Source organism: Topomyia yanbarensis, chromosome 2 (genome assembly GCF_030247195.1).
Source record: "Topomyia yanbarensis strain Yona2022 chromosome 2, ASM3024719v1, whole genome shotgun sequence".
Lineage (NCBI taxonomy): Eukaryota > Metazoa > Arthropoda > Insecta > Diptera > Culicidae > Topomyia > Topomyia yanbarensis.
Window position 1 is genome coordinate 387,412,573 of NC_080671.1, and position 25,984 is coordinate 387,438,556.

A 25,984-nucleotide genomic window follows, 5' to 3' on the forward strand; every position below is an offset into this window, starting at 1 on the left:
GCTGCTCGTTCACATATTTCCAAAACGACTTGGGCTTGGATTTCAGTTGACGTTCGACGTTTCGCTGGTATCTAAAAAAGGCACGTCTGCTTTGCTGTTTGTATTCGTGGTTGAGTTGAAAGTAGTGGTTTTGTAATGCAAGTGTCTTATGCTTCGAGAACTTTTTAAATGCGGCTCGTTTGGCAGTTTTTAATCGTCTAAGCACTGTTGATTGCCAGGGAGGGTGTTGATTTGTCCTGACTGTTCGTTTTGGCACATGACGGTCGATTAGGTAGTTAAGAATATTAGAATATCATTCTGAAGTTCTTATTTTTCCTGCCCTTATGGGTGGCCATGGACATTTATTTCTGTATTGGTGTCGCTGGTTGGTGGTTTGATGGCTCTAGGTGCAATCGTTGTTACTTCACTATTGGTAATGGCAATTGGTTTCTTTGTACTGGGCGCAATCGTTCTTAAGGGGAGGTCCTTTTTATGGCTTCGTAGCAATCAGTATCTGGGTGAAATTAAAAACGGCTTCGAAATGGCGATTTCCGTTTGCTCTTCCGCGCGAAACATGGACCAAAAACTACGATCCTGCAACCTCTTGTAGTAACCTAAAACCTAAAATCATTGTAATTTCTTTAAGTTAACGAAATTATGTATGAAGCCGCCATTTTAAAATTACCCACGCTCTGATTTTTATAAAGTCTTGATTGATAAACGTATTTATATAAAGTTTGGCAGGTTTATCATACGGGGATCTGGGACGTAACATATGAAATTTTCTTAGCAGTATCTGCGCACAGTTTTCTGTCGTGTAGCGACTGATCACAAAATTGGCATCTAGAGATCTACCCGGAGTGCGCGACTAATTTTTTTGTAACACTTTAAAGCTGTGCGCACACGAGGCGACAGGACACGCACCACAAAAAATATTCGCCATGTATTTTGTTCTACCTATTCCAACGCGGCTACAGCAACAGCTTAAATTAATTTGTATTGGGTGGTCACGTAGGAGGGTGGACATTTGATTGCAAGACAAAATTTGGGGAGATGTACCTCCAAGTATCATCCTTAACTGTATCTATTTCTCCATATTTTGACGTGTGTTGTTTGATAATATTCACGTTAGTACGCGGTGCTATGTCATGTAGTCGTACCTCAACAGCGTCATCGTCTATATATTCTGGGATGCCGCATAAAATGTTTTTACATTCGAGGACGTGTTTTAATGTTGTTCTGCGACGTGAATATGGTTTTGAGTCGTAACCTCTGCTCTGTTAAGCTTCATATTCTTATTCAACCCGTGCTTGCCTTCAGGTAGTCTTATGGGATAATTCGTAAAGTCAGCGGCAACACAGTTTTCCACTTATCAGAAAGTAAACTAGCTTTGCCGCGTCACTTATTTTTGTTAACGTATTTTGTTGTTGCTTTTGCAAATAGACAAAGCGACGCCCGGGTAGATTTGCTTGCTTCCCCCGTTATGGTGAGTTTTAGATACTGAGCCAAGCAGGACGAGAAGCCAGTCTGGATTGAATGAATGAAATGAATAAGATAAATTAAATGAATGAAACGAATTATATAATTATAATTAAATAAATAATTGTGTTTCATCAATTAAATGAAATTTAATTAATTGACGAGTTCAATTAAATAAATAATTAAATCAATTTAATAGTTAAACGATCAGATTAATTGAAATTAATGAAATTTAACATTTAAGAAAATTAATAAATTTAATAAAGGATTCTTCAAATTTCCTTTCGATCATGTTCATATGAGCATGCGGAGTCCTAGTTTTCCGTTCTAAGTTTATTACTGAATCGCTCTAGAATACATATCCATCTTTCAATTTCATTGCTTCCGTTTCTCTTAGTCTTAAATTTGTAGAAAATAGCCAACAACAAAAATCGATGCAGCAAATATAATTAAAATAATAAAATTAAAATTAATGTAATAAAATGACTAAAGAGAATAAGACATACAAAAATAATTTGATTACTAAATTGAATAAAATAATCAAAATAGAAATAATAAAATTAAAAAAAACTAATAAAATAATTATAACCAATTTTGAAGAATTAACAGTTATACGATTTTGAATATCCACCCTTCAAATCGACAAAATTTAAAAAATAAATGAAATAATGAAATTAATTTAAAAAGGGGGGGGGCTTGCTTCTCTAATCTCATGATTTGGTATTCTTAGTATGTATAACAAACATAAAGATGTGACACAAGGTCCTAAAAACGCACAAAAAACCTGTCAATCCCATTTTTCACTGGATTGTCTGCTATAAAGATATTACCAAGGGCCGTTCATGAATGATGTCGCGTATTGACAGTTGGGGAAAAGCTATGAATTACCGAGAGAAAAGCCAAAAATTTGACACGTACTAGTTAATAAAAACAACATTTTTTTAGACTTTTTTATGCACATTGTTTAAGAATGAACCCCAAACAATATTCCATAACGAATATCACGTAACATCGATGATAGAGCAGTGGGATTAAGGCCAAGTTCCCCCTGGATCGTGCAAAACTGAGCAGCAACATCAATTTCGGCACAGAGCACAGACTTCCATCTCAAGCGTAAAAGTTGAGTAAAAGGCACATCCAAAGGTAATTGAGATGTTACCAACTAAATACTAAATACTAAAAAACTAAATAGGTTAAATAGAATGAATGCAATTAAATTGACGGATAAAATAAATCAAATGAATCTGTTCCGATAACACATCGAAAATATATTGTTGCTAAGACGCTACCTACGAAAAATATCAAGAACTGCATTAAAAGTTCATTTTTCATCGGCATGGTTAAAACATTGTGAAGTAAAATTGTCGAAATTTGGAGGAATTTCGATGTAGACCAATACGGGTTAGATGAAGAATTAGAAAATAAATAAAAAAATATATGGCGAAAGTGAAATTCTCCAGATCTAAATCCGATAGAGAACTTGTGACTAGATTGTAATCAAAGGACCATTCATAAATCACGTAACGAAAAAAATGCCCAATGTTGACTCCCGATGTCCCAAATTTCGCTATATCCCTTTCTCCTATTACGTGACAAATTATTTAAAAAAATCTTCAGTAAAAACCTATTACGTAACATTCTAGCTTACTCCCCTTCCCCCGATGTCACAACGTGTCACTTTTTGTCATACCCTCCCCCCCCCCTTTAGTAGTAGATATGTATGTCTATGCAGCATTTGTGAGCCATAATTCGAAAAATAGTTAAAATAAACTTTTCACTATGCTGCAACGTGATGTTCTTATTTTTTTGGGTTAAAAAAATATTATTTTATTATGTTGCGGTAGTTGATATTTTCTAATTCCATGTTACTCATACATAGGAATAAAAAGTGAAATGTTATTTAACGAAATTAAAAATATGGGATAATGAGCCTATTTTCACCCTGTTTCTATTCATTTGACAACCTTGATTAGAGCATTGTCTTCCGTCTTTGTTCAACGTATTGGCTCAAATGACAGTACGATAATTGGTACGAAGGTAGATAGTCATCGTTCTCGGTTCTTTTTTGTTATTGTGTTGGTTTTTGGAAACCAATCAATGAAACTAATGCCAATTAGTACGTTTATAATTTTCAATTTAACATATTGTAGTAAATGTTTTTTCTATCCTCTAACATTGTCCTAAATATATTATACCAAACTAGTGCGTACTAATATCAGTTTTCCCAAAATTAAATGTCAAAAAAGTGCTTTCCTCTACCGAAACAGGGAGTGCCCCTTAATGAAATAGTGCAACACCCTCCCTAATAGAGCCAAAACAGGGTTTTTATCTTGTAATAAGAAATCTTGAATTTTTATAGAGTGGTTTTATTGTTTTGTCCGTCACTGTATATTGGGCAGCCTTTAAAAATTTCTACAGATCGAAAGCCCCTTTTAACATTTTTCATAAAATAGTCTAGATCAATTTTGAGCAAACAAAGTTTGTGAAATTACTTTATTTGATAAAGTTTCCATAGATTTTTCTAGAGCGCTGCCAACCATTGCATTGCCAATCATTGATTGCCATAATTGAGGTGGCGCTAAATTCGCCAATTTCAAATATTTCCATAAAAAAGTGTACATATTATGACCTAATAATATCAATTTTTTCTAATCTCTCTTTTCCAGCCCGGCGAGTCCGGTTTTGTGGTACTGGGCGACCTAACGCTCGAAACCTCCACCGATCCGGATGATTCGTGGGCCTTGGGACCGCCGTCGCCATGTGATGTTGAGTTCGAGAATGCCAACGTTGTGATCAATGGTAAATCCAGTATGAGAAACAAGACTAGTAGGGATAACAAGGTAGGTACTTGACGATTTGCGTTATTTTCCTCTCGATAGCGTTGAGTGGTTTTCTTAACTAGTGGTGACATTAGCTTGCCGGGAATTGATAGAGACACTAGGGGTTTAAAAAGAAAGAATATAACGAGTGTTTGCACACCCGGTGGTGAGCACCTCCCTCCCGGAAGGGCGGCCAATTGAAATGCAAATCAATCTGATGGAAATTGTAATGCTATAGCAATCTGCTTGTAATGGAGAGAAGCGATTGCTTCGGATAGTTTACTCTACGCCGGGTACGCGGCAAGAGGTATCTGAAGTCAATTTCATTCGACACGATAGTTAAACATTTGCAAACTTGAACTGATGTATTTGCTTGCCCTTCAAGATGGCTTACCGCTACTTAGAAAGGAGGAAAAAGTAGAAAACTCGTTACCGAGTATCAAACCATCACTTATTTCTCCTAGTTTGATTCGTTGATGTTGCGGACAATTTACATCGTCGTACAGAGCATTTGGATCTCTAATTCGCTTTGATAATTCGATAATATCATCCGCTTCAGTATCAATCAAGTGTGGAGCACATAATCCTGTTACCCATAAATTAATTAATTCGAAAGTAACGACCAGAGTCAAGTTTAGCCTAATACCGGTTCGAGATTATCAAATACAGTGCGCCTTGGAAGTGAGCAGCAGTAGTCGCTTAGCCAGTTTGATGATCTGGTTTTATGCCCGATGGAACTGGAATGACAGCAAATGCTAACCACTCTGTCATCGGTGCTGGTAGGGACAGCGACTTCTACCAAACTGAACAGATACGTATACGGGTAATAATACGCCAAACTAGGAATTAATAAGAATTGGTAAAATTGGACCCTGGGCGTGATTAAACGACCGGATTAGATGGTCGGAAAATGACTGAAAGTTATTTGACGATAAAGATGGAAAGTGATTAACTACGCCATCTAATCCTAGGACGAGAGAGAGAGTGACCTGAACGAGTGCTCTTTTAGCTGTGTAATCCAATTAGTAAGTCTAACAACTTGATTGAGGATGGTGATGGTGAAAATTTCCTCAACAAACTTGTCTACTTTTTGTTCACACAGTCTGTCCTCCGATGGCGATACTATGGGATTTACGAATGATAATTTAGTTAGGTTGCTCATCAACTTAAGGCTGGTTCCCAGGGTATTAAACGAACGCTTAGTCCCAGATTGCTGCAAACAGGGTTAATCGCGTCTGTGTGGTTTGCAGTAATCCACTGTACCTTATCTGTGAATCAGATTTTAATGCCGAGAGCTCGTATTCAGATTTATCAGTGAATTCGGTCAATTACCCCTATGAGCTTGTTGTTAAAATGGCCTTTCTGGAGTAGTGGTATCGTTCCGTCAAACCAGCTACCACCAGCTACTGGCAATGATATACAACTCGTTTGTATTACGTTTGAAACTACCACTTTATGGCATTTGAGGCATGTACGGATTGACTGTTGACGTGTTACTTGATTCGTGCTTTGAAGGCAATTGTACGAACTTTCGAATAGCTTGTGTAGTTTAGAAAACAGCAGTAGATACTGTTAAGGATTGATACCCGCTTATTCGTTTTCACTTATTTTGTTTAATTTTCAATCGCCATTTTTTGTAATTTTTCTTCTACTTTAAAAAAAACAATAGGCGATCATAGCACACGCTAGTTGGTTGTTCTTTTGCCAAGCAGTGTAATTGAGTTTGCAATGTCCAGCCAGAGCCTGGAAGCTTGGAAAAATGCAACAAATTCTTTGACGTTTTCGGACTCACTTCCAGCAAAAAAGTTTTTATTTGAGCGCAAAATGGTATCAAGCAAATTCCAATGGTTGACATGTTCAGATGCAGCGAAGTCTAGCCAATTAGTCCATTAATTCATTTTCAGCAATAGCGGAATGAACGAGCAGTCATAAAAATTATATTTAGATTTCTGCCCTTAGGACAGCCTGGCTGTCAGAGCAAAGATAAATACTTTTACAGTAAATTTAAACAGAATCCGGGACAGAAGTTTATATTGAATAAATAAAAGAAAAAATTCTTCCAATTATAAATCTTCATTCAACCAATGTCGCCGGTAACTGCTTTCTTCATATTCAATTTTCGCCTTATTATCACCTTAAACTTCGGTAATTATTGCAAGGAACTGGGGACAATTTGGTGGAAGCAACTCTTTTGGGATCGTTGTTGTAGCATTGTAGCGCATCCTTGCTGTAATGGCAGCTGATTAGATCTGATGTAACTGAACAATCATGGGACTTAATCCGTTTGTTGAGATACTCCCTTTACTTAGGAATTCATATTGTTAACTTTCACGAAAACGATCCTTCTCTGGCCACGTGGACAGATCCCTTGCCAAATCATATGTTTTTCAGCGAACACAAACTTGAGTCAAGCAGGAACCTTGCCGCGAGCAGGGGCATTGAAGTACACACCAAAAAATCTGAATATTATCGTTGACGTAATTGCAAACATGACACAATTCAACAAAGCGTAATTTACGAAATGACGGAACATTACCGTGTTCCATTTAATTTTACATGAAACATATACTTTACATGCGCGATGACATAAAATTACACTTCCTACCATTCAGAACAAACGCTGCATGTGGAGTAAAATTACATGATTTACGAAATTAAACGTCATGTAAAATTAAAATCAAACGTAAAACTATGTCATTTTTGATGCTCGTATATGTCAGGGTCAGGAGACGTAAATTTACACTATTTTTTCTAGGTGTGTATTTGAGGCCAGAAATTGGTTCGAAAACGGCTTTGGCATAGATTTAATCGTCGATCGAAACACATCCATCGAGTTTCGTCAGCCCCTGGTCAAACAGCTTACGAGCATGGGGTGACATTACGCATCTTGAAACGAATGGTTTATTGTATACAAGCTCGTATGAAAAAGTCGTTACGAATTGTTTGCATAATGTGGCCCCTGAATTCTGGCTACTCTTTGTTATCTGAGGCTTTAAATGGATTGTTTACTTGGTCGGTAACATTTGTAACCAGCTCGAAGACGAATAAAAATATTAAAAATTAATTGGACATGTCTTAATCGATACAGCTTTCATGTTGTTCGAATTAAGAAATTCTTATTTGTTTCTTACATTTACAGGCCGCTGTTCTCAATCCGCCTTTATCGGCATTTATTGTGCTGGTTGTTGATTTAGAGATTCTAGACCAGTCGTTGTTACTTCGTTTTTGGTACAGGAAGTTAGTTTCTATATACAAAGCGCATCAGTTGTGAAGTCATTGCTGGGGGTCCAAGAAGAAAAATATATTTTCCGAGTGCATATTGAATTTTCAGGTCTTGCTTCCCAACAAACTGAAAATAACATATTGATAGCATACCAAATCGATGTTTATCCGTGGGGATCCGCAGCAACCCAGGGTGATTTCTAAGGGGTCCGTGGTTCGAAAAAGGATGAGAACCGCTGCGTTAAGGGGTCACGCATTCACACTAACTACTGATCGAAGCTCGGATCGATATAATGCCATATCTAAGTACATATGTGTATGGGACTTCCCGCTACGTATAGATCGATGAGCGAAAAATCTCAGCGTTGTTGCGTTGCGTTGCGAAGCACGGTGCTATTCGTAGATCGTACAATAACGATTATCACGTAGCTAATAAGTAATCTAACTCATCTTACTTGTAAGATCAATGTTCGTGACTGAGCATTTTATCTTTCGAGTCGAATAAACCAATAGCATGAGAATCGTCATTACTGGCCACGACCATCTTCACCGGTATTTGGCATAGGATAGGAAATTTTGATTTGATATCTAACCTACTTAAAGGAAGACCACCGACTCAGTGACGTGTTTCCAAATAGACAAAAATGTGATCGAAATTGTTTTCACCGCGAAAAAACGATTTTAGAGCCATAGTGTCTTCAACAAATTTAGTCTATAAAATATTCCCCATCTTATTAAAGTATTGGTTTGGTGTTTAATCCCCCTAAAGCTGAGAAGCAAATTTTTGTTTGGTCGTTTATGAAAATAATAGAAAACTGTATTCAGCAAAGTTATTGGGAATGAAATAAGAAAAAAATTTTGCTGGAGAGACTATGTACCTATCTTTTGATTTTAATACACATTTGAGGAGTTTTTTTGATACACTCAAGAAAATCACTTTTTTCAAAAAAACTTCCGGGTGATTTTTTAGAATGTCAAAATGTTCTAAGATTTTGTTCGACATAAGAAAATACACAATATTTGTTATACAAGTTTATTTCTATCTCTTATATCTGTGGAGTTATCGAAAGTTTTAGTGTCAAAAAAGCAACATTTTGGTATGAAATAGCACTTCAAACAGCAAATTTCCGCAGATAAAGCCATATTCATTCGAATCTATAAAGCAAATGCTATCAAATCCAGGGATAACCATTTGTCGCATGCGGTCTCTTGTATGCAAAAACATATATTCAAAAACGACTATAAAACCCTTTATTCAAAAATTACATCACACATTTAAGGGTTAAGGAGAAAATATGATGAAGCATGTTGTTCAATATGGGAGCGGTAGGAGAGGGTTAATATAGCTTGCCAAATTTTTTGCTGTTGGAAAATATGTCAATATTAAGAATACAATTTATTATTTTCAAAATGTCAAATCGACCTAAAAATTACGATGAATATGCGTTTAAAACCTCACAAATTGTCGTTGGCCTGTATGATTGCCAGTGTCGGTACATAAAATCGTAATTCATGGGGCCATAGTGATTTCGTCTTTCCTAATTCCTTTTGATCAATTGTCAGAAGAAACCCCGCAATCCATGAACGAAAGCTCATGAAACTACAGAGAGGATCAAACTCAAAAGTCCTCCAGGGTAAAAACCAACACAAAGGAGGGAGTTTTGTATTTTGTGATGATGTGTGACGACAGGGGGGTAGGGGGTCATGTCATGTTACGTAGCTTTTTTAAAGGGGAATAGAATAGAATTTCAAAAAGAAATTACGGTGACAAGGGGGGGCAGGGTTACCGTCAAGCTACGTAATTGCTAGGGGGTATTTAGAGGGAGGGGGAGAGGGAGTTAAAATCACTCAAAAAATGTTACATCATTTATGGGTGGTCCCTAAGTAACACGCAGTTGAGTTGAAGGACAGGTATTGGTCTAGGATTAACCAGAAGCAGGCAAGGCGACTGCAAAATGAATCTTTTCTTTGTGGTGGGTTTGGTTAGACTCCGAGTACATAAAAATTTAGAATAAGAAGATATTTAATTAGATTTTTCTTGTAAACTCTGGATAGCCGGCCACCAAGAGTGATTTACTTGTTCCCTAAACTACAGCAATTTGAACTCCGAACAGCCGACTGAGGAAGTATTGCTAAAACAGGAATCCAATCAGTTGATTGGAAATTGACCCGAGGATCACAAGATAAGGTGGTTAGGTTAGGTGTTAGGCGGCTTATAAAAATTAAATCGAGTTTAAGCAGTAAACTCATGAAAATTTTAAGGCGAGTTAGAATGGTATTTTGTGGCGATTTGGAAGAAGTAAAATGTCTAGTAGATAGGGAGCATGAAGTCAAAGAGATTCAGGAAGTAAGTATGACTAGATTTCTCGGCAGTGCATAGAATATGATGATCCGGAAAACATTCGAATGAGTTCGAATCAGAAACCACAGACCCTCGCCCATCTGATTATGCAAATGAAAATTTATTCGAATAGGATTTAAAATTGGAAATTTGATGCAGCCTTGATGATGGAGGAGAAGTACCGTAAACCGGGGTGACATTGATCATTCTTCGAAGTAATCATTACATATTTTTCGGCGTAGCACATTTTATTCAAGTTTAATATTTTTAAAGCATGTACTGATGCCAAAGAAGATTGGATGGTTTTTCCTGAAATTGTCCGCTTACTACTATTTTTTTCAAAAATCATTACAATTTGAAGTCCGTTTTCGTATTCCGGGGTGACATTGATAACCTGTATGTTCACTCACACTGAGTTCTTGAAAACAATGTTTTTCATTTAAATGTTTATTTAAGCTAATTCTGAAAAGATACTCATTGCTAAATAGATGTCAATTCGTATTGTACAATGCATTTCACTATACTGTAAAATTCGAGTGACAAAAATTCGTATAATTTGAGTCCAACTTGAATAACAGATTCTAAAAACTTGTTTAACCACTAAATTTGTTTTATTTCAGCGATTTATCAATTGACAAAGAGTTTCATCCATTTTAACACGTTAGAGTATGGGGTATAAAAAATATTGCGAATTTAAGCTTGAAATAATTTGAAAAAATTGCGAAATAGTTTAACAAAAAATGTTTTAAAAATAAGCAAGCTAATAAAAATCAATTTAGCATATCCGACTCTTAAGAAATTTTCTATTCTTGCCAAAATCTAAGATTTATTTGTTGTTTAAAAAATAAACACTTTACGAAGCTTCGTCAAAATAAGGTAAAGTAAAATTTTGGATTTTTGTATATTTTGTACTCAAAAATCGAACAATATTTTCAAAAAGTATAACAAAGCACTACTTTATAAGCTTAGAGTAAAACTTAATTCAAATGGGAATGATTAGGTAGAATATTCTAGTTAAATAAGTAATCTACGAAAAAAGTTTTGAGTGATCAAAGTCACCCCGATGATCAAAGTCACCCCGGTTTACGGTATTGAACACTTCAGTAGTAGAGGAAACTAATATTAATTTGAAATATAGGGTTGCCCATTTTGTGTACCAGTTTTCCCTAAGCGAAGACGCTGCAAAGTTTTTGTTGAGTTCCACACGACCAGAACGACACGGGCAAATAATGCTGAGGACGTTGTAAACTACAGAGCTGTGTTGCCCTTCCGAAAGTCAGAAGTATCTGACTAAATTGAAGGAATTATACACAAGCTGACCGGATTAAGCTGAAAACATCTTGACTAGTTGAAGGGATTGTAGGATTGTAGAATTGTGACGTGCCGCTTCTTAATGCGGTCGACGAAATTTTGTTCAGCAAACTGCACTCATTTGCTTTCGAAGAGAATCGAGAACGGCAGATATTTAAGCAACGATCCATAGTTTAACAAGTAGGGGATGCATGTGTATTTCAACACCGCGTATGATTCCGTGAAGCAGAACGAATCACCTATTTTTTGTCTATTGCGTCAATCAGATGAACTGCGATGACACTATTAATATATGTGGGGTGTCCGAATATGAAAAATGTGATAACAATAGGGAAATGTGGTTGGTTGTCGGCACGCTTTTGTGTTTGGCTCATAACATTTCTCAAATTGCATAATATTGGGACATAAGCATACCAATGGAATGCTAGAGGCCTTACCTAAGAACTGGTGAAGGAATTAAATTTATTCCGTCAATATGAAAAATGTTACTGACAATTTAGTGAAATGATCATTTTATGCCATTTAGAAAAATGTGGTCGGTTGTCGGTACCCTAACAAAATTGAGAAAAAATAACGCAATATGAATAAAAATCACCAACATTCAAAGAGAAAATAAAATTTTACTTCACTTTACTTTTAACATCATTCCATTCATGAAAAGTTGGTACGCATAGTACGCATCACTAATGCACAGGCGGATCGCATTCATATTTACAGGGTGACTTATACTTATACCACACAGAGTTGAATTAGATTATTTATTAAAAGTCAATATGTTACCCAAGTAACCAGCAGGCATCCCGAGCAAACGAAAAGCCCATAATACCCCCATGCTCATGGGGTTTGATATGGGTGCTTGAAATGGGTTCAACCCATGAACAAACCATCACCATGGTCCGGTAGATCCCATATAAAATACCATATGCTGGTGTATTTATGGGTTATTGAGACCATTTTATGGTGTCTTGATGGTTGTGAATTTTGGCACGGACCATGCTTAAAGTCTTGTCAAGGGGCTATGTGGTGTTTGAACCCATGAGTATTTGCTCGGGATTGAAAGTGCTTTTTAAAAACCGCTTTTGGCACAACAAACTCCATTATTGCTGTGCCATGAAAATATTTTTTACTGCTTTTCTTCCTTCAAAATGCTGATTAATGACAAGAAGTTTTTAAATAGTTTATTAATTGCAAGGTATAGTTATTATCACAGTTATGCATGAAAATGCTCATATGGTGCAAGAGGCATCTGAAATCCAAATAAAATGCTACTTTACTACATATACTAGTACATACTTGGTGGTTACTTGGGTAATGTTGGGTTCGAGATGATCTCCATATCCAAAATTCATGATCGTCACCATACAAAAATTCAACATGTCGAAGCTATAGTAAAAAATCCATCGTAATAGATATGACGCATTTTTTACTATAGACAAATCTGAAAAGCTTCAATCTGGGCATTTTTAGAATAGAGATGTCACCATCTTTGCCGAAAATATCCATATTGATTGGAATGTAGAGAATTCCGCTAAATCGGATGTCGCCTTCTTGGCTTTCAAAATGGTGTCAAAAATCAATCTCTGGCATCTACTCGTTAAGCCCGTTCCGAAAATACTCATATTGATTGGGTTATAGATTAATTATAAATTACCCGAATCCAATGTAGTTGGAAGCGAGTTGTTTTTTTGTCCACATGTGTCGTCCCAACCCGGTAGGTGCACAACTTTATTCGCCAACTGCATTTTAACAACACGAAGGCCACTGCATTTTTTTTCCTCAAGTATCGTTTATAACGGATTCTACTCCTCCGTATTTTAACATAAATCTTTTATTGTCTAATGCGCGGCGCTAGGTCGTGTAAGCGCACTTCTATTCCATCGTCATCTATCTATCCAGGATCTCAGCTTTAACGTTGTATTATTTGACGCCGTTTTGCATCTACGGGTTCCCATATAAAAGTTAAAATGTATTCTGCATTAAAAGTTATACGCACAATAATTTGCCAAAGGGATTTTGAAAATGCTAGCAAAAACAAAAAAATACGTTGTTTCTTAAGCTTGAGCTTGTGCGACCACCCCTGGCTGCTACTCCGTTATCGATCTGGACTAGCTGAAGTTGCACAGGGAATAAGTAGATAATTATGCTTGGAAGTAGCGAAACATCTGTCAATGTGCAACTCCTGGTAATCCTAAAGTGCTTATTGATCAATACGGGCACCGGCCAGGCCCGAACGCAGATCGCGGAAGGAAAGGGAAGGTTAATCCGATACTTGCTTTTGCTAGAGGCCGTATATACTACTGCTCACTCCACAAGTATCACGGGAGGAGCATATTTGTAAGTAAGTATAGAAGTTGGATTTTTACTGACGCCAGAGAGGTGACTCCGCACTATGTGGACTAGATATCGATCCATCAACTCATGGACCGGGGACCAACGGCTTTACGTCCCTTCCGAAGGAAGACGTGACCACAGATTTTTCACCTCACAAAAAACTCAACGACCTCGGCTGGAATTGAACTCAGGCCCACTGGAATGAGTGGCGGTCACGCTTACCACTCAGCCACTGGCGCCGTCGAAAAACTTTAAGATGTTTCTTTCATTAAAATTCCAACCGGAACCACTGGTACAAGCCTCTTGAAAGTATTGGAATTTTCACAGTTTCATTGAATTAACAATGTTTTATTTCGATGAAATATAGCAAGTTTAATTCATCTTTTTCTATTCTAACTTCGTTTGAACCAATCATCAAAATAGTCAAAAAGTGTCCAAAATAGCAATCTTGAAGCTATTTTTCAAAAAATAAAAAATAAGAAGAGTTAAGCAATTTATTCATAAGAAAAAAAACATATGCATATTGTGGTCATTCAGTTTGAGCGCCATAGAGAACCTACGCATTTCTTACCTTATTTCTTCTTTTTGTGTCTTATTTTCTACATATCTTGGTTATAATTGAGGTGTTCACGCCGAAGTGAACATAGTATCGGAAAATTATTTTGACCGCTAAAATCGACACCAGCTGACAGTGTGCCAAATCGAATAATTTCCCACCCGTGGCACAGATGAATTTCTTCTCCAATTTCGGTCAGCTGGCACACACGTAAAACGAAGGCAAGCTAATATCATTGCTGTTCAGCTGATTGCTGCTGGTCTTTCCAACAATGACTTTTGCAGTCCGGTGGTTTCTACGCAAATTCGTTGCCGTAGCAGCACCGACTGAAGAGGATCGCACACACTCGGGGCGATCATCATCTTTTACCCGTCAGCCCATACCATGCCTGTGGGACCGGACGAGTAGTACAAAGTTTATCGCCGATCAAGACAGTCCAGCAGAACTGACTGTGCGTCGCGCTCGCCGTGCATACGTTGCATTACCGCTTCCCCACAGACCGGGACATAGAAATATTAGAAGCAGTGAAATTTGAATGTAACATATGTAAATAGTGTAAATAAATGTTGTTATGTTATAAGCGACTTTCTGGTGTTGCGTGGACTGGAAAGGTCCGAAGAAGGCGGAAAAGAACGCCCTTTTGCTGGCCTGTGCGGGGCCAGCCAAGTTTATTTCGTTTCGGGTGCTGTTCGTCCGCCCTGTGTTTCACTGCTTTTCTCGGGCTTGAGTATCGGCCAGATCCCGGCGTAAACATGGTCCTTCGAGCCGGATAGACCCTCAAGTCCGCAGGATGGCGCTCCATTTACCGCAAGCCAAGCGGTCCGCTGCAAAACGCGCGCAACGATCGCGCTTTTGTTTTCGCGAGCGCCATCGCGATCAACCCGGTCTGTGGGAGAAAATGCAATGGAGACTGCACCCATTTTCCAATACTGCGAAGACGCGGATCGAGATTACTTTCGCTGCTGATTTGGAGAATCGGCGGCCAGCTGGACAGCTATGCAACAAATCTGCCAGCTGTAGGACGCGTTTTCCATCGCATCATCGACGGAAATGGGTGAGTGCAGTTCCATTCAAGTGTGTGAATAAATCAGTGCTTCTGGTAGTCTTTTTTCTTGCCGTTGACGAAGAAACACAATTCGCGAAAGTTACACACCGACCGCGCTGTAACAGTAGGTCCAAGCAGGACCGATTCGTGGCCACAACACGTCCCGCTTTCGCTGCGATTCTTCGGGACGAGCACCGTTGTGAGCCATTTACGTCATTATATATTAGTGAGCACCCTACGACGAAGACTACCAGCCCGATTCACACTCGAAACCAGCCATATTGTGGCATCAGATGCCAAATCCCACGTCATCAATTCGCGGCAAACCGACGGCCGCTTCATCTAGTGCAGCACAGAACGACGTTCTTCGTATGTGTCGCCAACAGACACTCGAAACGGCGCGTGATCGTGTTTTCCCTACATAAGCCTGCACTAGATTTGCTCTACCGGCATTAGAGCTGTATCGTACCCCGTACACGCACACTAGGCACATTAAGGATCTCTGGTGGCCAAAATGCGCACAACGTCAACCCGCACACACGCACGATTCGTACTTCCTGGAAGCAATTGGCTTCACTTTTCCCGTCAAAGACGACCGAAGGACGATTCTCACACACACACAACCACACACGGATGTCGAGTCACTTTCCGACCTGGGAAGCAACCAAGTGCTTCATATTTCACCGTTGGTGTTTTCTGGTCCCACCAAAGGGCGATTTGGTGGAATTATGATTGCGTATTCGCCAGAAATCATGCAACCGGAAGGTGACATTCGCCAAATTCTTCACGTCATCCGTCAGCTTACCCGATACTGGATCAACTTTCCGTGGGATTCTGTTCCTCAACGCACTCCTTGTGGTTGGACCGGAGGAATCCATCTTTTTGCGTGTAATCCGTCCACGGATGTACGGATTGCACCACAAAGTTGATCACATCGCATCACTACACGCAGTAAGATACGACGAAGCCGTTTTGTCACCACCATCAACGAAGCCATAGCAGCAAACACACCCGCCGGACGAGATCCCGGCCCTCACTCAGGGCATAGAGTCGCCAGACGAGATCCTGGCCCAAGCTCGGGGGAATCGAGCAGTTCCTGAAGCATCTGTAAAGAGCACAAGCCTCGCCGGGCGGGTTCTCGGAACCCCCCGGCTGTGACTTGACAATAGTTAAGTACCCTTTTTTCGCTCAACAGCAACGATGTTTGCGTACAGATTTCTTATATTTCAGTATTCATCGTGATCGTTACCCACCGCACTATAGTCTGTACGCACATCTATCCGGACAGAATTTCGGACCGTTTTATCATGATCGTAGGTGCACTCATCGCTACATCAACGAAGCTCTACGATCACCAATCCGACAGAATATCGGACTACACCGTCTATGAGCATCATCCCGACAGAATATCGGTATGAAATCACTTACCATCACCACGAACGTTTGTGACGTCACGGGATCACCACTCCAGTAGCAGACTGGACCGCACAGATGTTTTCTGTGATCGCCGTCGACGAGTCACCATCACCTAGCAACACTATCTCCGGACAGTTTCCGGCCCGTACTACGTCATCGCAAGAAAAAGACTATACGATCGTCATCACAGCTACACCGCTACTCCATACCAACTAGCGGAATCGTCAACACTACCAACTCTATCGTAGTTCGGCCCATCTCACTGGCCTAAACAACTACTGATTGAATTTCCTTGATAATTCAAGGCGGGGAGAATGTTCACGCCGAAGTGAACATAGTATCGGAAAATTATTTTGACCGCTAAAATCGACACCAGCTGACAGTGTGCCAAATCGAATAATTTCCCACCCGTGGCACAGATGAATTTCTTCTCCAATTTCGGTCAGCTGGCACACACGTAAAACGAAGGCAAGCTAATATCATTGCTGTTCAGCTGATTGCTGCTGGTCTTTCCAACAATGACTTTTGCAGTCCGGTGGTTTCTACGCAAATTCGTTGCCGTAGCAGCACCGACTGAAGAGGATCGCACACACTCGGGGCGATCATCATCTTTTACCCGTCAGCCCATACCATGCCTGTGGGACCGGACGAGTAGTACAAAGTTTATCGCCGATCAAGACAGTCCAGCAGAACTGACTGTGCGTCGCGCTCGCCGTGCATACGTTGCACTACCGCTTCCCCACAGACCGGGACATAGAAATATTAGAAGCAGTGAAATTTGAATGTAACATATGTAAATAGTGTAAATAAATGTTGTTATGTTATAAGCGACTTTCTGGTGTTGCGTGGACTGGAAAGGTCCGAAGAAGGCGGAAAAGAACGCCCTTTTGCTGGCCTGTGCGGGGCCAGCCAAGTTTATTTCGTTTCGGGTGCTGTTCGTCCGCCCTGTGTTTCACTGCTTTTCTCGGGCTTGAGTATCGGCCAGATCCCGGCGTAAACATGAGGAATTTCATGATTTTTCACAAAATACCTATATCATGGGTGTATTTGATATTGATGAGCAATTCATAGCTTAATGCAAAATAGTGAGCACTTCAATTAATTTTTTTTATATTTTTTGACTATTCTGCTGATTGTTACAAATTAAGTTAGTGTAAACAAATTAAAAACAATAAAACTTAATACTATAGACAACAAATACAACTTTGTTGTTGTATTTTTTCGAAATAAACATTTTTAACTCAATGAAACTGTGAAAATGACAATATTTTCAAGTGGCTTATGCCAGTGGTTCCAGTTGGAATTTGAATAAAAGAAACAGCTTATATTTCTTGTATTCGTTCAAATTTTTAAAATACGGTTGGGAAATTATCGTGCGATAAACTTTTTTTGGGCCACTCTAGTCTAACGCCCATTATGGTTTACGTACATACGGCTTAGGTATTTATGCCTAATGGGTATTAGAAATTTATATCTTTTTCAATGTTCGAAGCGATTGTAGAACTTTCTGAGGAAAATGAAAGTCTAAATTAAACTTAATTTTTTTTACGCATAAGTGAAGTGTGCCTACTTATAGATGTTTTCAATTGTCAGACTCAAAATCGAAATTAGCAAAATGACTTTCAAACATGAGTCTGTTTAGTTTATGGATTAATTTGTGGTGTTAAGAAAATCTTCCATTTTAAAACGTGTTTATCTAATCGCGTATCGGATTTCATGATCTTTCAACATTTTTCATTGCTGTGAAATGCTAAAGATTGTAGGGGTTTTGCAAGAAGATTGCGTTTTTTCTTGCAATGACAAGTATCATCATCAAAAGTTGGTATAACCTCATTGGACTATCCCTTGTAGATTTAAGGAAATCGAACTATGCACGTACTTGGCAAAATTATTCGAAACGATTTTTGCAAAAAACGTAGGTGGGAAAATGATGTTCTTTAATAATAATATAGTGTAGTTGGTCGACTAACACCGACAGATTACGCAGATTAATCAGTTTGCTCCTAACATAACACAAATCGTCGCTGTTGTGCTATCTTATGACAAACGCCATTTTGGGTTAAACCAAGTTAAATATACCACATAACAAATCTCTACAAAGTGGCGTTTACAGAATTTTGAAATTCTGGTTGGTTACTGAGATATAGCGAGAAACGTGCTGAGAAATTTTTAATTTTTTGCTTCAAATGACTGATTGGCTCAAATTATTGATGTATAAGATGTTTTTATATGTAACACTATCTGAGAAACACAATGGCATAATCATTTTCAAAACAAAAATTCACAAATTGTGAGAAAACTGCAATTTAAGCTTTAAACTGTAAATAAAGCATATTTGGCAACACTGTAACCAAAAATAACTATTTTTCAAGATTCCCTGACTAATTTTCTTCAAAATGCATCTCACCGATTGTTTATAGACCAAATTAAGCCAAAGATATGTATAAAAGGTAATAATTGACGATTTTTCCTATGGAAAATTTTCCACGCACAATTACGACACGCCATACAAATTTTGTCATCAATACACACCTGTGACACGTGTGAGTGCGACTTTTGTTCACATTTATAGTAAAAACTCGCAACATAGTCAACTGATCTTCGTAATATTTGAGAAATTAATACAGAATAAATAGAAGCATCAATTGTCTTCTTTGAATTGTTTATACCAATTATAAGATTCAAAATATTCAATCTCAAACTTTAAAAATCGTTTTTCTCGATACGTGCAAAATGGCGCTTGTCATACACGCAAAAAAAAATCTGTTCATAAATTCATGAACAAAACGACTGACAAACTGACCGATTTACGAAAACCGTGACCAAGTTCCTGAAATTATGAATAATAAACCTCGTATTCATGAAACTATTTCTAAAAACCAGTTCGCCCCGAATATATACATGGCGTTACATTATAATGTTTGTTTAGGTTACTGTTGTTTTTCCTTGGACATGTTTAGTTTTTGTTGTGATTCTTGTTCATGATTTGCGAATACACAGTCGACAGTCAAACGTTGTTCATGATTTCAAGAGCTTATTCGCGATTCTTGGGAATTCTCATGATGTTAGCGGGATTAAAGTTCATGATTTCAAGATCTTAGTCACGATGTTCGTAATTTCCATTCACGTTATCGTAATATTTTAGTTATGAGTAGAATGATTCATGTTCATGATTTTAGGATCTTTGTCACGATTTTAAATATTTTTGTCACGGGTTGTGTGATTTATGTTCATGATTTCAGGATCTTAGTCGCGATTTTTGTAACTTCTGTTCATGTTATCGTGATATTTTAGTCATGAACAGAGCAGTTCATGTTCATGATTTCAGGATCTTAGTCACGATTTCAGATATTTTGCCACTAGTTGTGTGATTTGTGTTTAGGATCTTAGTCACGATTTTCGTTATTTCTGTTCATGTTATCGTGATATTTTTTAGAGCTTACTTTCAAAGAGTAATGTAACTAATGTTCATGATATCAGCAGTTTTATCATGGTATTCGTAAATTCTCTTCGCCTTATCGTGATCTTATATTTTGGTTACTAACGGTTTTTTTACTCGGAATAACGTGACAATATGAACTGGATCATTAAAATAAGACTCATTCGCGATATCTCACAATAAACCTTATCAAATGCATAATGATGTTCGAGGTTCTAATAGTTTTTTTTATATCTACTGCTCGTACCTGTTACTGGTCGCCAGCAGCTGGGTATTTCAAGTGCATGGAACAAAAATGATTCCATGAATAATACTCTAAATTTTGTGAAAGAGTTTACGTAAAAAAATCATTTCCATGTTGAATGAAATTGTAAATGATTAGGGATATCTTCTAAATATCACAAGTAAATCATGTAGGAATCATGAACCAGTTCACAAATACATGAATAATATTTTATGATTTTGTGAACTTTTTTACGAAAACGAATGATAAGTTGTGACTATTATACTAGGTATCGTGAACCAGTTCACGAATACATGAATACTATTTCAAGATTTCGTGATTTATTTCACAAGTACGGATATTGGATCGTGACCAATATGTTGGGAATCATGAACTAGTTCACGAATACATAAATATTTTATGATTTCGTGATTTTTTTCACGAAAGCAAATGATAAGTTGTGACTATTATACTAGGTATCATGAACCGCTTCACGAATACATGAATAATATTTCATGATGTCGTAAGCCATTTTACGAGCACGGATATTGGATCGTAACTAATATATTAGGAATCATGAACCAGTTCACGAATGCATGAATAATATTTGATAATTTTGTGAGCCATTTCACGAGCATGGATCGTGACTAATATATTAGAGATCATGAATTAGTTCGCGAGTATTGAATGGATTAATGAATAAAATTCCGAATTTCGTTGAATAGTTCCAAAAAAAGGCCAGAATATTTTGATTTTGTGAACTATTGTTCCTATAACTGAAAAAAAATCATGAGTCAACCTTTGGGCTTATGAATAATACTCATAAAGTTGTGAACTAGTTCTTGGTGGAAACCGTGACTGAAGTTCATAAAACAAAAACAAATATTTCTACAAATGAAATCGTTATGCGGGCGTTACCGAAGGAAAATTGAACATAATTATAAAAGCCATAATTTTGGTCATGGTACTGTTTTCGTAACGTAAAAACGTGATTGTTCCAGAATTCATGGCATTTTATTCACGATTTTGGTAACATTTTTTCCGTGTAAGATAGCACAACAGCGACGAAATAGCGACAATTCGTTCGTCAAAACAAATGCAGTAAAAACCAATGGAAAACTTCGTTGTATGATGTAGTCGTCAAATGACAAGATTTCTATGTAGTTACATATCGATCTGACGTTGTCAGTAAAAAAGCTAAACATACGAACCTGTCGCTTCAATAAAAATGATGATCGTGCGAGCGTATGCAAATGCAACAGTTAGAAAGCATTGCACGTAAGTTTCGGTGTCATAATTGAATAAACCTATCACGTCTTGCTTCATGTTTAATTTACGTAACATTTTGCTCGCTCCATCCATCCCAATTTTCACCATTTCCCGACCTCGGCTGCTTCATGTGGCTGCAAAGTTTTTACATGCTACACAAAATATGCCTGAACGCACAAAAATGGCACATTGTATGACGGAATCATGACGAGGCGTGTGTACTTGGGCTTGTATTATCCAAGAGGCGCACATTCGGCGTACATTCAACTGTCGAAAACTGCTCGACGTGTCGAGTATATCAAGCAGCATTTATCATATTATGCAGATTTAGTTGAAAATGTGTCGAGCCGCTGTTACATGCAGAAGTAATCAACCGAAGAATGCGCGTAGTAAAACAATCAACTCTCACCGTTTGTGGGCGAGTGTAAGACTCTCACCCGCCTGGTCAATTCAGTGGACACAGTACTAATTAATGTATGGTGTCGTAAATAGAAACCATGTTCACTTAACAAACATCATAGTGCGCATAACAAGTGTACAAGTGCAGATTTAGTTTTATTGTCATTGCTTACCAGTGGTTACTGTACAGTCGTGTGTGGTCTTCACTTGTGGATACCATAAAAATATAACCACGGTGTGATTGCAGGTGCACTTTATTGTGATTGAAAGTGGTTGCAACTGTGCAACTGATCAAAGAGTTACCCAGTCAAACCATCCGGAGTTTGATTCGGAATCGTAAATGATTTCCGTATGGATTACAACTCCAATGCACCGGTCGGTGCATTTGAGCATTCATAACCTAGGTTAGTTTTTCGATCGAGTGCAGCCTATCAAGTCATTGGGCTCATTTTATTCATTTCTTGTTGCGCCTTCATGACGGATTTAAATATGGTGACTTCTTTTGCGGTTTAACGAAAGTTTAAAAATTGGTCATTCCTGACAATATTCAATATTATTTTTGGTAGCTTATCGTTTATTGTATGGAAAATCGAAGTTTCACTACGCTATTAGAAAGATTTTCTCTGACCGTTGTGGTTTCAACTCCGTGGTAACCACAAAAACAGGTTTTCATCTAGCTGGGCCGATTGATGAGCATTTTCGTCCGACTAGAATTGAATAGATTCAAGATACAGAAATATACTTGGTGAAAATAAAAATGGGTGCATGTTTCAAAGTTCATTGCCTCCTCTGTGAGTAGTTTGTTAAACGTATTCAAAAACAAAGGCATGGTTTTTATAATTTCAAACCGTAACTGGATGGTTTCCATGCCATCCAATTTTGAGCAAAAGTTTTCAAGTATCATATTTCTGATCTCGATACAAAGATAAGCTAGAAAGCACATATTCTACGAGCTTCTTCAATATTAACCTACGCGTGCTAAACGTTCAGGACCACAAGGGGAATGAACATACACTCTGGCTATAATTTCTAGATCTCTTGACCCATGTCGAGTCAGACAGTCTTTTCCTATTTAATTTATCTATATCTATATTTTATAAACTCTATGCTAATAAGATTTCGTTGTTCTTCGTGTTGTGTTCGACATTCAAGATATATACCATCTTTTGTCATCTAGTAGGTGATGGGTGCGAGTATCGTGTGTTACTACGAAATGATAAATCAACCGACTATAATCTAATGTTAACCACATATATGTATGTAGAATATTGACACTATTTTTGCAATCTGCATATTGTCACACTAACCACCCTAGCCTTTATCTCTGGTTAGAGCTACATCTGCTATCTAGGTTCAACGCATTTGCTTCAAACAATAGAGTGAAAATCGTGGAACTGGATTCGAATTTTCGTTTTATCCGATTGTTGTGATTATACTATTTCTTATGGAGGAAACTAAAATAACAAATAATGCGACATTGTTTCTAGTCGAGTCCAAAAAGGTAAATTACCCTATGTGTACTTTGGTTATGTCGATGGATCGAACCAGACCCGAGTCTACAGAACGTTTCCAACAAAAGGGGTTTTTACCTATTGCCTTATTTGGGAGTGTGCTTACACAAACACAAAGCGTAAATGATTATTCGATCTGACAGTATAATTTATCGCCTCACTAGATTAGGAAAATCTAGGATACACAGGTAACCAGCTGAAAAAATCAAAAGAAGTTGTACCGTATTTTTTGAGTTGAGAACTCTTTTTACCGTGAGAAAGAGAGAGAGAGAGTCGTAGCTTTGGAAGATTTTCTTGTTATAGAGTGAATAATAACTACATGTCGTCGCTGCTGTGCTATCTTATGACAAGCGCCATTTTGCACATTTCGAGAAAAACGATTTTTAAAGTTTGAGATTGAATATCTCGAAACTTATAAATGGTACAAAAAATTCAAGGAAGGCAATTGATGCTTCTGTCTATTCTGTGTTAAACATTCAAATTTTACAAAGATCAGTTGACTATGTTGCGAGCTTTTAGTATAAATGTAAACAAAAGTCGCACTCACACGTGTCATAGATGTGTATTGATGACAAAATTTGTATAGCGTGTCATAATCGTGCATGGAAAATTTTCCATAGAAAAAAATCATCAACTATCAACTTTTATTCATATCTTTGACTTCATTTGGTCTATAAACAATCAGTGAGATGCATTTTGAAGGAAATAAGTCAGGGAATCTAGCAAAAATAGTTATTTTTGGTTACAGTGTTGCCAAATATGCTATATTTTCAGTTTAAAACTGAAATTGCATTTTTTTCACAATTCGCGCATTTTTGTTTTGAAAATGATTATGCCATTGTGTTTCTGAGATAGCTTTACATATAAAAACATCTTATTCATCAAGATAATTTGAGCCAATCCCACTACACAGTCATTTGAAGCAAAAAATTAAAAATTTCTCAGCACATTTCTCGCTATATCTCAGTAACCATGCAGAAAGTCGAAATTATGTAAACGCCACTTTGTAGAGATTGTTTAGACAAGTAATGTGGCATATCTAACTCAGTTTACCCCAAAATGGCGTTTGTCATAAGATAGCACAACAGCGACGATGTGCTATCAGATAATAAATGTCATTTTTGGGGGGATAGAAATTTTGAAATCACCACAAAGTGGCTTTCGCAGAATTTTGAAATTCTACTTGGTTACAGAGACATAGCGAAACACGTTTGCGACAAGCGCCATATTTCCGATTGAACGAATTTTTCTGTCTTTTGTAACACCAAAAACAAGGTGACAATCCTATTATTAAGTGTAAATTAAAGCCAAAAGGCTTACACCACATCAACAGATGTCTCTAATGGCACAAATAATTCCTATTCAGATCTACCAAGACTGATCCAATTTTATTGAAAAATTGTGACTTTTAACATTTCACTTGCATGGGCGACCGCATGCCGTTGATTACTTGATCTTGGAACTGAGTAAGCTTCCAACCTCAGCCGCTGTCAGTTCATACATTTTGGCAACAGTTGGGGTTAGAACCTGACTCAGTTTCGCGTCCAGCAGTAATAACATAGTACTTTCCCTGGACAATCAGACCACTCACGAGCAATTATTCAAAAGAGCGTATGAGTTTTGGCATGCGTTACTTAAAAAAAAAGAACGGTCATTTGTACAGCAAAACTAGCATGAGTAGCATGGAATTACTCCTTGATTTAGATAAATTCGTTTTTATGATTATGTGTCCGTCAGTTTTTATATGATTACGCGACCCATGACTCTGATGTTTAATTGCGTGTCTACGATTTAGACGCTAGAAGAAAGTGAGTTTTTCCATATCAATAGACTCTCCGGCTAAGGCGTCCTTTTTTGCTTCTTTTCCACTAGCAGGTCGATAACAGTAGGTATATGTTTCTCTTCGGACCTTCTGTCTATAGACCGTGTGGTATCCAGCGGCTTGAAGTATATCAGCCCAGAATCGATCCACTGGGTTCCCATGTCGTAAGAGGCGATTGAGTACAGGAGTCCTCAAGTCAAGGTGTTTCTCCGTACCGAGACTGTCGGGACTAAAATATGCCAGTACGGAGTGCTATGGGTCTCTGACAGTAGACGTGTTTCTTCGCCAATCGTGGAAATAAAATGGCGGTCATGTACCTAAGACCCATTTCGGGGTTCGCTATAGCCGATTACAAGCTAACGTGTTTGGTATCTTCTAATTGCTGTACAATAAGCGCTGATGATGAAATGTGTAGTGCTCTGGTTAGATGGCACAAATTTATCTTCAGTGTAAGTACAATAACTGTGAGTTTATCCTCTCTTGTGTAACAAAGAACAACTTTTATAGGTTTGGTATTGAGGGTATCACAAGGGGATTCCACTCATCGGCAGTGATAGAAATGCCAATTATATTATTTTGCGCAACTCAGATATCAATTTAAGAGACACTGAAATTATAGAATACATAAACTCCACAAATCTGCATATACTATGCAGGACATAGCACAACATTTGCACTATCTGGTAGGGAAGATGTAACCTTCTGATCCGACAGTATTACGTATCAGTTGACAACTGGCTCACACCGCACGAGCTCGAACCGTCGTTATACGATCATAAAAGGATAAACGCCATTTTGATATACCTACGTGACCAAAAAATA

General features: G+C 37.8%; 1 protein-coding gene across 10 annotated transcripts in view; it reads left to right on the forward strand.

Annotated features, from left to right (window-relative positions):
- The window catches only part of LOC131684722 (mucin-5AC), a 768,934-nt gene that overhangs the window by 655,679 nt on the left and 87,271 nt on the right, over window positions 1–25,984 (forward strand). For 3 of the 10 annotated variants that reach the window (XM_058967836.1, XM_058967839.1, XM_058967837.1), the window contains exon 4: window positions 4,125–4,298. The exons of the other annotated variants lie outside the window; for them this stretch is intronic. In XM_058967836.1, coding sequence (XP_058823819.1) covers window positions 4,125–4,298 — 174 coding nt within the window. The remainder of the gene's footprint in view (window positions 1–4,124; window positions 4,299–25,984) is intronic. 10 annotated transcript variants of the gene reach the window in all.